Raw genomic sequence first — 16521 nt, 5'->3', positions numbered from 1 at the left:
CATACTCTCATACCATCAGCCTGACAGGGTTTATTGGATTGAGCATGGCATCCTGATATAGTTTACCCGGATCCAGGCTTTCCTTGTGTCAATTGTTTATGTCTGGATTATCATATCTTTGGAATCTCTTGAGTCTGTCCTGAATTAATCATGGTAAACAGGACATGCTTGAGGATAAATGGCGTGAGGACCCAACTAAGAACTGAAAATGGTTAGTGGGATATTTTTCATGTCAGAGCAGAGAAAAAAGAAGTCTATTATGAAAATAAAGCTGTTTTCAAACTTAAGAAAGGAGAAATGTATAGTGATATGTGGAGTCTAGGGAACTTTCCTCATCACACTCAGATAATACAAAGCATCATATTAAATGATCCACTTTACAGTTAAAATCAAATTAAATTCAGTTGTATGTGAAAAAATGTGACATGCCTACTTGGCCACTCCTAAAACTAGACCCTTACAAAATGCTTAATAGTAATGTCAATTGACTATCCATTTCATTATTCATTGAGTCATTTATTGAGCGCTTACTGTGTGTAGAACACTGTACTGAGCACTCGGGAGAGTACAGTACAACAATAAACAGACACATTCACTGCCCACAACAAGCCTATGTGGTGCACTGAACTAGGCTCTTAGAAAATACAGGATAAAGAGATGACACATTCCCTGTCCACAGGAAATTACACGGTAATGGAGGAGACAAACATTAAAAGTATGTACTACTAGAGTTATCAAAACAAATAATTGAATAAGCATAAATACGTGACCTTAGTAGCACTGATATTTCTAACAGAACAAGAAGAGAGTTGTGTTTCAAACATTAGTAATTGTTTAAAGGTGCTAAAATATTTGCTAATTCTGCATCTCCTTTATAGTGAACGGTTTTAAACCTTGTTCCTTCCGTGCTGAGACAGGGACATGGTAGACTAGGAGTATATCCAATGATAAATAAGCAAAGTGATGTTATGATACTGGAAAAGAAGGAGATTTAAATCTGGTCGATGGCAATGAGGGTGTCAGGCTTTTATGTTTATTGTTAAAATTCAGGATTTGTTTTTATTAGGTGGATGCTAGAATATGTAATGGGAACAAATAAATGCCCAGAGATGACCAGATCATAGAGGTTTCTTAATTAACCACCATCAAACTCTACTAACTCTTCCAATTTTTTATTGTAAACTTTAAATAGAGAATTTGTAATTTTTAAGAGACTGCTTGAAGCCACATTCTTACAGTCTCCTTTGTTATCTTTGCTTAAAGTCTCACGTTAACCTTTCTGTGCTTATGTTTTCTGAGACAGAAAATGCAGGAGATAATGGAGCCAATGTGTCAAATGGCTCCAATCTCCTCCATTTTATATAAAAACTACCTTAAATGTAAATGGAAGATGATGCTTCTGATAGCCGGTCCTAGCCATAAGGTACTGTGTCTGCAAAGGCCGGGTGTGGGCCTGAGGTGAGGCAGGCTTTAAACCATTTTGGGGAAGCAACATGGCCTAGTGTATAGATCATTGGTCTAGAAGTCAGAAGGATCAGGGTTCCAATCCTGGCTCTAATCCTGGCGTGACCTTGGGTAGGTCACTTAACTTCTCTGGACCTGTTCTCTCTTCTGTAAAATGGGGATTAAGTCTGCGAGCCCCATATGGGACGGTTGGTGTCCAACCGATCAGTGTATCTACCCTAATGCTTAGAAGGGTGCTTGACACCTAGTACGTGCTTAACACATACTATTATTATTATTATGGTTACTATTTTACCGGCCCCTCCCCGATTAGGGGTACTCAGACACTGGAGATGTCACCCAAAGCATCTGCTGCCTCGATAGCGATTGGAGGATTTTTGTCCTGAAGCACCAACTTGCTCAGTACTTTTGTTAGAGGAAGGGGCTTTACCATCATCAGTGGCACTGTGAGATGGTGGTATCTGCGACTTTGGAACAGAGTGTCCTTGGGTGTCCTCTGCAGAAACAGCAATGAGTTGGTCAATCAATGGTGTCTACTGAGTGCTTACTGTGTGCAGAGCAGTGGACTAAGGGCTTGGTAGCTACCAATACCAATTCCAAAAAAGTTAGTAGACATGATCCCTGCCCACAAGAAGTTTGGGAGAAGGCCCTAAATTGCCTTTGAAACCACTGTTGATTGTGGCACTTGCCTTTGATGTGCGAATTACAGAGCTGCCAAGTAAAGCACTGATCTCTTACCACATTGTTTTTGATACATTCATCAGTTGGCCCAAACCCCTGTAATCATAATAATTACTATTATTATTATTATTATGGCATTTGTTAAATGCTTACTATGTTCCAAGCACTGTTCTAAGCGCTGGGTTCTAAGCACTAATCAGGTTGTCCCATGTGGGGCTCACAGTAATAACCCCCATTTCACAGATAAGGTAACTGAGGCACCGAGAAGTGAAGTGGCTTGCCCAAGAACACACAGCAGACAAGTGGTAGAGCCAGGATTAGAACCCATGTCCTCCTAATCCCAAGCCTGTGCTCCTTCCACTAATCCATGCTGCTTCTCTATTCTCTACTAACAATTGTTAAATTATGACTACATAATTCCATTATGAATGATCAATTATGAATATTCAATTCATAATTCAATAGTGATGATAATAATAGGGATGTCATTTATTAAGTACTTAAAATGTGCCAGTTATTTGGGTAGATACAGGTAGATACAAGATAACCAAGTTAGACACAGTCTCTATCTCATGTGGGGCTCATAGTCTGAGGAAGGGAAAGCAGGTATTCATTCATTCAATCGTATTTATTGAGCACTTACTGTGTGCAGAGCACTGTACTAAGCTCTTGGAAAGTACAATTCAGCAATTCAGGTATCTTATCCCCATTTTACAAATGAGGAAACTGAGGCACAGGAAGGTTAAGCAACTTGCGCAAGGTCACACATTGGACAGGTGGTGGGGTTTGGCCTAGAAGCTGAATCTCATAACACCCAGTCTCATGCTGTTTCCACTAGAACATGGTGCCTCACAACTACAATTAATTACAATGATAACAGTAATAATTGTTAAGCACTTATCATGTGCCAAGCACTTTACTAAAGCTTGGTGTAGATACAAAGCAATAAGGTCAGACACAGTCCCTTTCCCACATGGGGTTCACTCTCTGAAGGGGAGGAAGGACAGGTATTTAATCCCTGATTTATGGATGGGAAACTGAAGTACAGAGAAGTTTAAATGATTTGCCCAGGGTCAAACAGCAGGCAAATGGTGGAACCAGGATTAGAACCCAGGTCCTCTGATTCCCAGTCTTGGCTCTTTCTACTGGGCTACACTGCTTTCCACTGTGTAATTAATCTTTAAAAGTCTTAATGCATATTCACTAGAAATCTCTCCTATTCACTCACTCCTTCTTCACATTCTGTTTTAGAAGTGAGAATTAGCACTGAGCAACTTGGCCAAGATCCCTAAAAGAAGTCAGGCTAAAATGGTGATTTGGTATCTGAAATTCCCAGCTCACTGAGTTGGTTTCGACTAATAGGATTGGAAAGTATGGCAGATTACTGAGAATGGGCTACACAATCTTTATTGCTGATCTTTTTTTGGTAAATGGAAAAGCGCATTACAAAGCAAATGGAGTATGCATTTATAGTCCCAATTTAGGTGGCTGGAAAGAATTCCAAATTCCTTCTGAAAATGTTGACCTGAGAACTGTGATATCCTCATGGGATTTATAAGCTAAAGTTTGAAGGAACTCTTTAGAGTATGTGGCTAGGGGTGATTTTACCATGGAGTGACTGGGAGCAAATATCTCAGCCCTCTAGGCTGTAAGCTCCTTGTGGGCTGGGAACATGCCTACCAACTCTTGTATTATTGTATTTTTGTGTTAAACACTATGTGCCGGGCACTGTACTAAGTTCTGGGGTATATACAAGCTCAAAAATGTTGGACACAGTTCCTGTCCCACATTCATTCATTCATTCAATCATATTTATTGAGAGCTTACTGTGTGCAGAGCACTGTACTGAGTGCTTGGGAAGTACAAGTTGGCAACATATAGAGACGGTCCCTACCCAACAACGGGCTCACAGTCTAGAAGGGACCACAATCTCACATGGGACTCACAATCTCAAACCTCATTTTACAGATTAGATAACTGAAACACAAAGAAATGAAGTGACTTGTCCAAGGTCACACAGCAGACAAGAGGTAGAGCCTGGATTAGAACCCAAGTCCTTCTGGCTCCCAGGACCATGCTCTATCCACTAGGTCATGCTGCTTCTCATGCTGCTACTCTCCCAAGTGCTTATACAGTGCTCTGCACACAGAAAGTGCTCAGTAAATACCATTGATTGACTGATTGATCTTGGGCTGTGGGGCTTGGCGGAGCAGTCCAAAAGGGTGTCACTGTTTGGTCTCCCACCCAGATTGCGAGCTCTTGCCATCATAGTGCTAGCTGTGATAGTAGGGGTGGCAGAGAGGAGGAAGTATATCCTCAAATTGGTGTTCTGGTTTCCCTTCCTCTCTCTCCCTCGTTCTAGCTATTTTGGAGGAAGTGGCTCTAGACAATTACCTCCTTTTGGGCAGGGAATATGTCTGCCAACTCTGTTTTCTTGTACTTTCCCCTGCACTTAGTACAGTACCGGGGAGAGTGCCCTGATCCATTTGTCCTCCAGGAGTCTCAACTAAGAATTTTGTAGTCAAAGGGTAAGAAAATCATTCTATTAGTAGTATTTATTGAGTGCCTGCTGTGTGCAGAGCACTGTACTAAGAGGTTGGGAGAAAACATCACTGAGTGATCAAGTCTGAGAATCAGGTACTGGTTAGCAAGTTGAGTGTCAAGCAAGCGGGGACATTACGAAGAATAAACCTGGTTTGGTGAATGGAGAGGAAAAAATTCTGGGGTTATTGTGGATCATCAGTGATTTGTGTGGTCTATGATCCTGGATCTTTACTCTTTGGCCACATGGTATTCACCCCAACCCTCAGCTCCACAGCACTTTATGTTCATATCCATAATGTATTTATAATATTGTCTGTTTCCCCCTCTACAGTGTAAGTTTATTGTGGGCAGGGAGCATGTCTACCAACTCTATTGTTTTGTACTCTCCTGAGCACTTAGTACAGTGCTCTGCACACAGTAAATACCACCGATTGATTGATTAGAGGGCAAGTACAAGGATCAGGTGACTGGTATATAAATTCAGAGAGCCTCTAAACTTAGTCCTCAGCAGCTAGGGAAATGGTCATGATTTGAAAACCCAGCCTCTGAAATAAACTGTAGACTCTTGAGGCTCACTTGATTATTTCTATGAAGTGATTTCAGCACCTATCCTCCCCCATCATTGGCCCAAGGTACATTCTGGCCAGGACGTTTCATAGTAAGATACCCTGACTCTTACACCCACAGCATAAAGAGAGAACAGAGAAGCAATGAGGCCTAGTGGAGCGAGCACAGGCCTGGCAATCAGAAGGACCTGGGTTCTAATCCCAGCTCTGCCAATTGCTTGCTGTATCAAGTCCCTTCAGTTCTCCTTGCCTCAGTTTCCTTAACTGTAAAATGGGGATACCTGTTCTCGCTCCTACTTAGACTGTGCCGGACAGTGACTGTGTCTGACCTAATTAGCTTGTACCTTCCTCAGAGCATGAAACAGCTTTGACACATAGTAAGCCCTGAACAATTATCATTAAAAAAACCCAAAAACAGAGTCCTCTCTTCTGCAAAAAGGGTGTTGGGACTATGAAAGGGAATCCTAGATGAGGAGTGAGCATTGTAATATGTGCAATGGGGTGTGTGTGAATCCTTAATATGTGTCATTACAAAATGCACCTTAATGGGAAAGAAATGAAAAACTTCAGAAGAGTTAAGTACTTACTGAGCATTTATTGTGTGCAGAGCACTATGCTAAGTGCCTCGTGGAGAACAGTACAATAGAGTTAGGCAGGCTCTCTTCCATTAGGGAGTTTACAATCTTGTCGGGGAGACAGGCATGGAAATAAATTAAGTACACACCTAAGTGCTGTGGAGCTGGGGTTGAGGTGAGAATCGAAGTGCTTTAGGGGGTATAGACTCAAGTGACTCAGAAGGGAGAGAGAAAGAAATGGGGAGTGAGGGGATCCTCAGGGAAGGCCTCTTGGAAGAGAGATGTGATTTTAGAAAATGAGATTGAGATTTTATAAAATATAATTGTGTAAAATGAAATTAAAGAGTATGCATAAAATGAGACCAGTATATTTAGAAACTTTGATTCATTTGCCATCCTGTACACCAGGGTGCTTTATGCTTAAATAAAAATGCTTTAATTCATCCCAAGTCTATTAGCTGAAAAAGTAAGAACTTAGCAGTAGTAAACTACTTTGTGAACTAGAGCATTACCTTTATGAAAATTATCATTGTTATTTCCCAACACAATGCCAGCACCCTGTGATATCACTGAGAGCCTGACTAGGAGCTAATTAAGGATAACCGATTCTAGATCCATGAAAATGAACTTTCTTGGATACGGATTTGGCTGAACAAAATAATCATAATGGCACCGATATGCATGTTGCCTGAATGAATGTGGATGCATTTAAACTACTTCTATATGAGCATAGCATGAGGCATGGAGAGTAATCTAATGAAAAGAGGAGAGTGTTTAAGCAGAAGTAGAAATCATTCTAGCTGGCTGACCTTGGGCAGGATTTTTAACCTTTTTCAGCCATGTTAAATAAAAGGGATGCTGCGCAGTTAAAATCACTTCTGGGAAGTTCTTAGAGCTTATTGGTTGGCCTTTAAATTCAAAATTATTATTGTCATTGTGTTTGTGGATATGTAAGCTGAGTTGGTGAGTAGACTTTTGCACCATAACTGTAAATACAATTGGTAAAAATATTTATATTTGCACCTTCAAAAACATATAAAACAAAGAAAAGCCTGACTTCCACAGTGTTTGTGTTCATATGCTAGCCAATGATTCCCTTTAATGTTGAATAAGTCTAGCGGTATATTTTCTCCACAGTACGGGTTTAAGTTATAGTGCTCATGCTTTGCCTCAGTAGGCTCAATCCCATTAAAGTCAATATTTTTATATTTCAATGTTTTCCTCCAAAACAAATTTCAATCTTCCAAGAGATTTTTACCCTTATTTAGGCTGCTTTTCATTCTCTAATTGTTCCTCTGACATTCTTCCTCACTATTCACATTTTTCTCCTCTTTTTTTTTTTCAATTGCTTCTTCATATTTTTCTTGGGCTTCCATCCTCTTCCTATTCTCCCTCATGACACCCCTCTGCCCCCACCCACATACACATCAGCAATTGCTCCAGGTGACATTCATTAATACTATGCTTCCTTTTTTCCACCTCTTTTCTTTTAAAAATCAGACTATTTTCACCCACCAACATAATAACCTGGGGTTCTCATAGGACTTGCTCTTTCTTTCTCACTACTTTACTCATTCCAAGTGAATGCTTTGGTACTTTGAGGCCAGAGAAGTGACCTACATTTAGAAAGTAGCTATTGGGTGTCTCAGCCTAAAGAAACAAGTATTTGCTTCTAAAATGTTTACATTTCAGGGACTGAGAGAGGTTAGTATTTGGATCAGACCATTTTATGGTGTGGAATATTTAAAACCTACATTGTTCATGCAGATTAGATGTGGTTTTGTGATTTACCTGGTATTCCCTAGGCTTTTTCATCCTTTCAGGATTCTAACCAGTAACATTTCCTTCATTATTATCATTTAGACCAACAAATCCAGGCACAGAGATGCCATCTAACCCATTAGACTTTATTTACAAAGCTCTTCTCAGTTTATTCATGGTGAGAACAAAGTGCTTCTTACATTTCAGACTTCAGATAATTGAGTTGAACAAAATCAGTGCAATTTCCTGTAATTGCTTAATTCAATTGATAGTGGTGAAATTTAATTTGCCAAAGTTTAATCTCTTCACAATTTTCTTCTGTTAAATGGTCATTGTGCACAACCATTGGCTTCTGCCTGACTTTTTGTTGACCTAGTGACATTTAAAAACCTAACTAGCTTCTCTATGGCCTTTTCCATGTTTTAACAGATCAGGGGTCTGTTTCTTGAACGGCAGAATGAATGGGTCCTGAATGGTTACCATCCTTCAAAATTCACAATGTCCAAGTCAAATCATCACCCAAGCAGTATTATCCAGCAAAAAAACTGCTCATGCAATAGTGTTTGGTGGCCTTATGGGAAATGAATTTTAATCAATCAATAGATAGTGTTCATTGAGTGGTTATCAAGTGTAGAGCTCTGTGTTGAGTGCTTGGAAACATGCAAAAGAGTTAATAGACATCATGCCCTCTCTGCTTACAGTCTAGCAGGAGAGATTGACTGCACTAAAATGTATGCATAGGAAGACAAAGGAAAGAGAGCTATGCAGATGAGTTAGTGCTTCAGAAATAGGTTTATCTGGTAAGTACATAAATACTTGTGATTTCCATTCAAGTCCTGGTACACTTTCATCATCCAGCAAGGCACTTTGGCTGGGAGAATCAGTGAAGAGGGAAAAAACTTAACAGTTGAGCTTGATTTTCACCTTTCCTTTAGGAGGGCGATGTAGGAATTGAGGGGTCAAGCTTTGCCTGGCTTTGATACTTTTTCTGATACAGATATGAGCCCCCCTACTCTTATATCCATCATCACACAATTCACATCATAACATGGAAATCAAGACCTTAAGTCTCTTTTACAGGTAAGTAGTGTTAAGGGCAGAGGCATTATACTGTCTTTGCCTTCTTCCTTCCTCACCCGTTGCTTGGGTTGTCGGGTAGTTTTCCTATTTTATATTTACACTCCTTTGCATTTTAATTAAGCACAGTTTAGCAGAAGTTACCTTGCTTCTCCAGTAGAATCCCGAACTTATTTGTGTCACACTTTAGGTTGTCAACCTGAAGATCCCTTGACCTTAAGAATGCCATTATATGACTTGCTATTCTCTCAGAAGAATATGTGGTCAGGGCCTGGAAATTCAAGCAATATTTCAGGCCAGAATCAATATGTTTATAGGGTTGAGCTATGAGGAGATTTGCCTAACAAGGCCCTGCACTTAAACTGGCACTTTCTCTCCTATTAGTCACTTTCTCTCCTATTAGTCACTTCAAGCGCTTAGTACAGTGCTCTGCACACAGTAAGTGCTCAATAAATACGATTGATTGATTGATTGACCATCTTTACCTATCTGAGATTAAAAAGCCAGATTCACAAACTATCAAGAGCCACATTAATTTTATGTCTCATCCATGCACATGCATTTGAAAACGAGGCATTCTTAAGCTTCATATTTATTTTTCTAAACCCATGTTAATTTCTTATTTATTTCAGGCATTACTAGAGACTCAAAATTTACTGCGCACTCATGTTGCAAATTTTACCTTCAACCTTGGATTTTCAGGGAAGTTTTACCACACAGGTAAGAAGGAACTTTGTGCTCTCAGGAAGCTACCAATAAATAGGTGGTAGGGTATTAAGCACCCATTGGGAAATGGAAATGCACTGGGCCAGTGTAGAATGATGGCTGCAGACCATTTTAAGTTTATGAAAAGCAGCGTGTTCTAGTGGAAAGAGCACGGCCTGGGAGTCAGAGGATGTGGGTTCTAATCCTGGCTCTGCCAATTGCTTGCTGTTTGGCCTTGGGCAAGTCACTTAACTTCTGTGCCTCAGTTTCCTCAACTGTGAAATGGAGATTCAATACTTGTTCTCCCTCCAACTTAAGACTGTGCCCGACCTAATTAACTGGTACCTACCCCAGCCCGTAGAACAGAGTTTGACACATAGTAAGTGTTTAATAAGTACCATCAAACAAGCAAGCAAGCAGTAGAACCTTGGATGTTGGAGACAGAACAGTTTTCAGTGTGTGTTGATGGAGGTGTTCTCAAATCAAGGTTCAAGGTCAGAGGTGTATTTTACTGTCTTTGCTTTCCTCCTTCTCCACCTGTTGCTTACGTTGTTGGAAAGTTTATACTTCTTTGCATTTTAAATCAGCACAGGTTAGCAAAAGTGATTTTGCTTTTCCTCAGGATCCCAAAATTGTTTGTGTTGCCATTGAGTTGTACCAAGTGGTATAACCTGTCTCTCCGGAAAGGGAAGCCTCAGAAAAGGCTTGTTGGCCCATCCTGTTACCTGTGCAGGTTGCCACTGAGGTGTTGGGTGTAGTTTTGCTCAGCTAACTTCCAATCATTTTGGCTTGCTTAAACCCGGGTTCTTTCCCCTCTCATGCTTCTCCTCCCCCTGTCAAGGATTCACAGAAGATGGATACAGATTTTTCATCCCCAAACACAGACTTGATGTTCACAGTTTCTCATCTCAATTTGTCTTCCCCCTCTGACCTCCTCCTCCCGCCCCTCTCCAACGTAACCCTTTTGATGTGAACATTAGCAGCGTAATTTCTCAGGATGGTTAGTGAGAGACTGTGTGGGTAATGTCAAGTGGCTTATAAGGCTTACTAAAATAGCTCAAAGCTATATGTGTGTCTTCATTAAGGGATTGCTGACAGCCTGTAGGCAATGGTGCATCTGGGTTTGGAACTCAGTGCTTCATTTATGACCTCCAATTGTTGTTTTATCCCATCAACTTAGTGGAAACATTTCCAAATATTCTCCATGTGTGTATACACTTTATTGGCTCATTATAAATAACACATGCAAAGGTATTCTTTAATTACCATAAATAGAGCTTGTTTGCCCAAAGAGCCTTTTAGTGTAAAATGCTCAACACCGTTTATTAGAATATTGAAATTGCCATGCCTTAATGCCTGTCCTTAATGACTATTTTCTCTATTGAACATGCTCTGCCTATATAAAACTGTAGTAGGAAAATTAGTATTTGTTCTTGTAGGTAAATCAAATCCATGCATTTTGAAAAGGATATTTTTCAGGCAGAGATTTGGAGCCTTTATGGAAAAGGAAGGTATCTCATTCTGCTCTATTGTACTCTCCCAAGTGCTTAGTAAAGGGTTCTGCACATAGTAAGCACTCAGTACGATACAATTGATTATTTGCACAGGCAAACAAATATCTGTAAACAATCTAAAACTGCACACATCTCTAGGTTAGATATATGGTAAGGAAGTATCGATAGCAATATTTTCTTATTTTTAAGTTAGTTATTTGCCTGACAAAAGTATTAGAAAACCTAGACCCCATTGCAATTGGTCTGCATGGAGTGGGTAGGAAATACCAGTGAAAAATGAATACTCCTTTGTATAAAATCCCCCTAAAAGTGGATATTTAAAATCTGAGTTACACCCATATTTCAAGGTTTAGAATAGAACTAAGTATTATTTTATTGCTGCAAAGCACTTCATTCACATTTCATCCCAGTTTGTTTGGTTTTCTTTTGCTGGTTTGCCATTTCCTCTGTGCAAACACTGGTGTGAACCTGTGAAATGTCAAAAGGACAGCTTCACCCTGAGATGAATCTGTAATCATCTGAGGAAGTAAGTCTTGGAAGATGAATTTCTTCCAGTGGACAACTCAACAGAAGTAATATTCAGATTGTGAAAAACTCTCCTTGACTAGGGTAGCAGGATTCAGAGTATAGATTTTTATTGGGAACTCAATGCTGCAGTTCTCCTGTAATTTGAGGGATGCTTTCTTGAGAAACCTCAGCTGCCTTTGATGTGGACCACCCCTTTCTCCTGGAAACATTACCTTACCTTGGCTTCGCTGACACTACCCTCTCCTGTTTCCCCTCTTATCTCTCTGGCTGCTCATTCTTGGTCTCTTATTGACTCCTCCTTTGCTTCCAATCCCCTAACTTTGGGTTTCTTCAAGGCTCATTTCTGGGTCTGCTTCTGCTCTCCATCTCCTACCCCTCTCTTGGAGAACTCATTCCCTCCCATGGCTTCCACTATAGTAATAATAGTAGTGATGGTAATTGTTAAGTGCTTACTATGTGCAAAGCACTGTACTAAGCGCTGGGGAGGTAACAAGGTGATCAGATTGTCCCATTAGGGGCTCACAGTTTTAATCCCCATTTTACAGATGAGGTAACTGAGGCACAGAGAAGTTAAGTGACCTGCCCAAAGTCACACATCTGACAGTTGGCAGAGTTGGGATTTGAATCCATGACCTCTGACTCCAAAGCCCGTGCTCTTTCCACTGAGCCACGCTGCTTCACCTGCTTTACTACTATCTCTAGGCCAATGATTCCCAAATCTACATCTCCAGCCCTTATCTTTCTGCTTCTCTGCTGCCCTGTATTTCCTCCTGCCTCCCGTTAGCACATTATACCTAACTTATCCAAAACAGAACTCTTCGTCTTCCAACCAAAATCCTATCCTCCTCCGACTTTCCCATCACTGTGGACAACACCACCAACCTCCGTGTCTCACGAGCCTGTAATCTTGTTATGATCTTTAACTCTTCTCTCTCAGTGAACCCACATATTCAATCTCTTACCAAATCCCATTTGTTCTACCTTCACAACATTGCTAAAATTCACCCTCTCCTCTCCATCCAAATTGCTACCATGTTAATCCAAGCACTACTGCAACAGCCTCCTTGCTGACTTCCCTGCCTCTCCCCACTCAAGTCCATACTTCACTCTCATGTCCAGATCCTTTTCCTACAAAAATGTTTAGTCCTTGTTTCCCCACTCCTCAAGAACCCTCCAGTGGTGGCCCATCCACTTTACCATTGGCTTTAAGGTCCTCAGTCAACTCTGTTCCTCTTACCTTGTCTCACTGATTTTCTACTGTAACCCAGCATGCTCACTTTTCACCTCTAACACCAATCTACTCAATGTACCTCGATCTCTTCTATCTTGCAGCCAACCCCTTGTCCATATCTTCCCCCTCTGGCCTGGAACTCCCTTTCCCTTCATATCCCCAGACCTTCACTCTTCCCACGTTCAGAGTCTTATTAAAACCACATATCCTCCATGAGGCCTTCCCCTACTTCCTCTCCCCTCCGAGTCACCCTTGCACTTGAATTTGTACTCTTAAAGCACTTAACCCCACCTTCAGCCCCAGAACACTTATGTACAGATGTGTAACTTCTTTTAATGTCTTTCTCCCCCTCTAGACTGTAAGCTCCTTGTGGGCAGAGAATGTATCTACCAACTCTGTTATATTGTACTCTCCCAAGCACTTAGTACAATGTTCTGCACACAGTAAATGGTCAGTAAGTATTATTAATCGATTGAGGTTGGCCGATATTGATATTCTTGACATGATTAATACTGTGCCAGGGCTTATGTTTTCCACAAATTCAATTCCTGTTTTTCCTTTCAAATACAAGGTGGTACGGTGTGTTTTGCACCAACTGCCCCCTTCAGGGGCTGAAACATTCTGTTCACATTTTTCCAGGAAAAGACCTCCTCAGCACTTAAAGGGAAAAACCAACAGTTAAATCCCAGAGAGTCAAGATCTTTGATTCCAAATGCTTTATGTTACTGATAGGTAAATTAACAGACATCATTAAACCACCATCAAGCACTTTAAATCCCTTCCTTGGTCCCTGAAGGATTGCACTGTGCTGAGCATTTTACAAGTTTAACAGACATGGCTCCAACTTGCTAACCATTAGCTGTCTAAAGCCTTTAAATCAAGAACCTAACCCTGAAAGATGGGAATGTATTGAGCCTGAAATTGTGTTTGCCTCTTACTCAGATTTCATCTCTCCTCACTAGACTGAAAAGTCCAACTCAAGGGACAGTTCTATCCAGGGTTAGATGGGCTCTTTCCAGATTGAAAATTTGGATTGTTCAGGGGCCTATCAATTTCATCAAGTCATTAGGAAATTACTCATGAGTAAGGAAGTGTCTATTCCTGTCATGCCATAATTACTAAATAGGACCCCAGAGGATTGAAGTTGTGAGTATCCATATCATTACTCTCCAAGGAGTCAATTAGTTATTTGGCAGTATTTGTCCCTTGAAACAGATTCTATGGCATAGAAACACTTGGTTTCAGTTATTTTATTTGGTGATAAAAGCCGAGTTTTTTTGTATTTCTCTACACATTTCTCTACATTGCTTCTGATTTTGTCAATATGATTTTGTTAGCAATCTTATTGAAAATAGAATGATGTTGATAAAGGACGACAGATCAGTTTTCATTTTTTTCTAAATTCTGTCCCATAAATGATCTGCCAAAAATTGACATTAAGATATGGGCCTGTTTTTAATAATAGTGACCATGGGCCTGGGAGTCACAAGGTCAAGCGTTCTAATCCCGGCTCTGCAACTTGTCTGCTGTGTGACCTTGGGCAAGTCACTTCACTTCTCTGTGCCTGTCATCTCCTCTGTAAAATGGGAGTTGAGACTGAGTCCCACATGGAAGAGGGACAGTATCCTACTTGATTTGTTTGTTTGTATTCACCCCAGTGCTTAATATAGTGCCTGGCATATAGGAAGCACCTAGCAAATACCATTGTTATCATTATTACAATTATTGTTAAGTGCTTACTGTGTGCCAAGAACTATAATAAGTGCTGGGGTAGATGCAAGATAATCAGGTCAGTCACAGTACCTGTCCCACATTAGGCCTTTAGTCTAAATAATGAAACTGCAGGTCTAAGAGACAACACTGAGGGCCAGAGACAAACAGAAAGAGAAATCTGTTTCCCCCCATTCTCCCAGACTACAGAAAGACCTTCCAAAGAAGGGCCCACCTGGCAGCCAACTTGTCCCCTTGTGCAGGGAGCCGGACTGAACCTGGCTTGATAAGTAACTTGGCCAATAACCAGATAGATATTCAGAACAAGGCTGAAGCCCTGTGAAAACTCTCGCAATATATTCCGGCACTTCCAGCTTTTCAATTCTCAACCTACAAAGAACAGAGATATGGAAGCCGTAGGGAGAAAAAAGAAAAATATAATGTTTAAATTCAGGAACAACTCAGGTCAAGTTTGAGAATAAAATTTCAATGGAAATTTTTCACCAATTGAACTATATCTGTATCAGAAAAGGAGACCTAAAATCGATATGTACTACTTTGCATGCAATTGTTAGTTTAGCCATAGCATGATATGTTGTTATCCTTAAAGGACTACCTGGGATTCAGCCAGAAAACATATGTGCTTGTACTAATTCTCTTCAGCCTGATTCAGTCATTCAATTATATTTATTGAGCTCTCTGTGCTGAGCACTGCACTGAGCACTTGGGAGAATACAGTAGGGTAGGCATGATCCCTGCCCTTAAGGAGCTTGCAATCTAGCTTTATAATAAGTGCAGTATTGGTTAAGCACTATGTGCCAAGCACTGTAATGAGTGCTGGGTTACAGCATAAGCAATTTGGACATAGAACCTGTTCTGTACAGGCTGAGGGGGATTGAGAATAGAGAAGCAACATGGCGTAGTGGATAGAGCATGGTCCCGCGAGTCAGAAGGTTATGGGTTCTAATCCTGGCTCCGTCACCTGTCTGCTTTGTGACCTTGATCAAGTCACTCACTTATCTGCACCTCAGTTGCCTCATATGTAAAATGGGGATTGAGACAGTAAACTCCACATGGGACAGGGATTATATCTGTCCTGATCTGCTTGTATCCACCAGTACAATGGTACATAATTAAGCACTTAACAAATATTATAATTTTCAATTATTAGTTATTAATAGGTATTTAGGCCCCATTTTGACATGTGAGGAAATTGTGGCTCATAAAAATTAATTGACTTCCCCAAGGTTGAACAGGAAAGTGATATTTCTGGGATTAGATGCCTGACTCCCAGATCTTTGCTTTTCCCACTATATTTTATTTTCTATAAAACCAAGTCTTCTGAAGGGGTGAGTACCTGTATGGATTCAAAAAAGAGCAAAAAGATTTTGAAAATCACTACCAGGTTGGGAGGTGTGAATGACCAAATTAGCTGAAACTCCAATATTGAAATTTTGCCCCTCTAACACTTCAACAATGATACATCATCTTATACAGGCAGCAAAATTCTCATTAAATCTGTGCTTGCTGGTGAAGCACATATTTTATTCTCCATGCCATTTCCCAGAATGAATAATAGTTTCACTAAATGAAAGGGTTTTTTCACTAAAGAGGTGTATTCAGAATACATAAGGACACTCACAGGAACAGTGTTTTATTTCGATCCACTGGAGAGTCCCTGAAATAACTTTTTCTGGGTATCATCTCACTCTGCCTTGGTGAAGGGGTAAGAAACATTGAGTTGGCATCCCTTTTGGGGTTGAAAATACGTTATGGGAGAAACCTTTTAGTTTCAAGTTCAAAATTTAGGGAAATGTAGGCAATGGAATTTGAAAAATAATAGTAGTAATTGTGGTATTATGTTTTTATAATGTACCAAGTACTCTAGTAGATATGATATCGAGATCAGACATGGAGGCTCACACTCTGAGGAAGGAAGAGTAGTTACCATCGCAGTTTTACAGATGACAAATCATTGACACAGGAAGTAGGGATTTGCCCAAGGCCACCCAGCTGGCTAGTGGCAGAGGTGTGATTAGACAGCAGGTCTGTTGTCTCCAAACTAACTGCTACTTCTGCTGCTTTCTTGTTTGCTCTTTCCACTAGCCTATGCTACTTCCTATTTTGTCAGCAAAGTCAGTTTGATACAGATGTAGGATGAGAAC

At 40.5% G+C, this 16521-nt stretch overlaps 1 protein-coding gene across 2 annotated transcripts in view; it reads left to right on the top strand.

Annotated features, from left to right (window-relative positions):
• NDST4 (N-deacetylase and N-sulfotransferase 4) overlaps positions 1-16521 on the top strand; it is a 192534-nt gene that overhangs the window by 73173 nt on the left and 102840 nt on the right. For both annotated transcript variants that reach the window (XM_038755183.1, XM_038755184.1), the window contains exon 3: positions 9301-9388. In XM_038755183.1, coding sequence (XP_038611111.1) covers positions 9301-9388 — 88 coding nt within the window. The remainder of the gene's footprint in view (positions 1-9300; positions 9389-16521) is intronic.

This window comes from Tachyglossus aculeatus, chromosome 12, assembly GCF_015852505.1.
Source record: "Tachyglossus aculeatus isolate mTacAcu1 chromosome 12, mTacAcu1.pri, whole genome shotgun sequence".
Lineage (NCBI taxonomy): Eukaryota > Metazoa > Chordata > Mammalia > Monotremata > Tachyglossidae > Tachyglossus > Tachyglossus aculeatus.
Note: the sequence above shows the minus strand (reverse complement) of the source record. Positions and strands in the feature narration are given on the sequence as shown.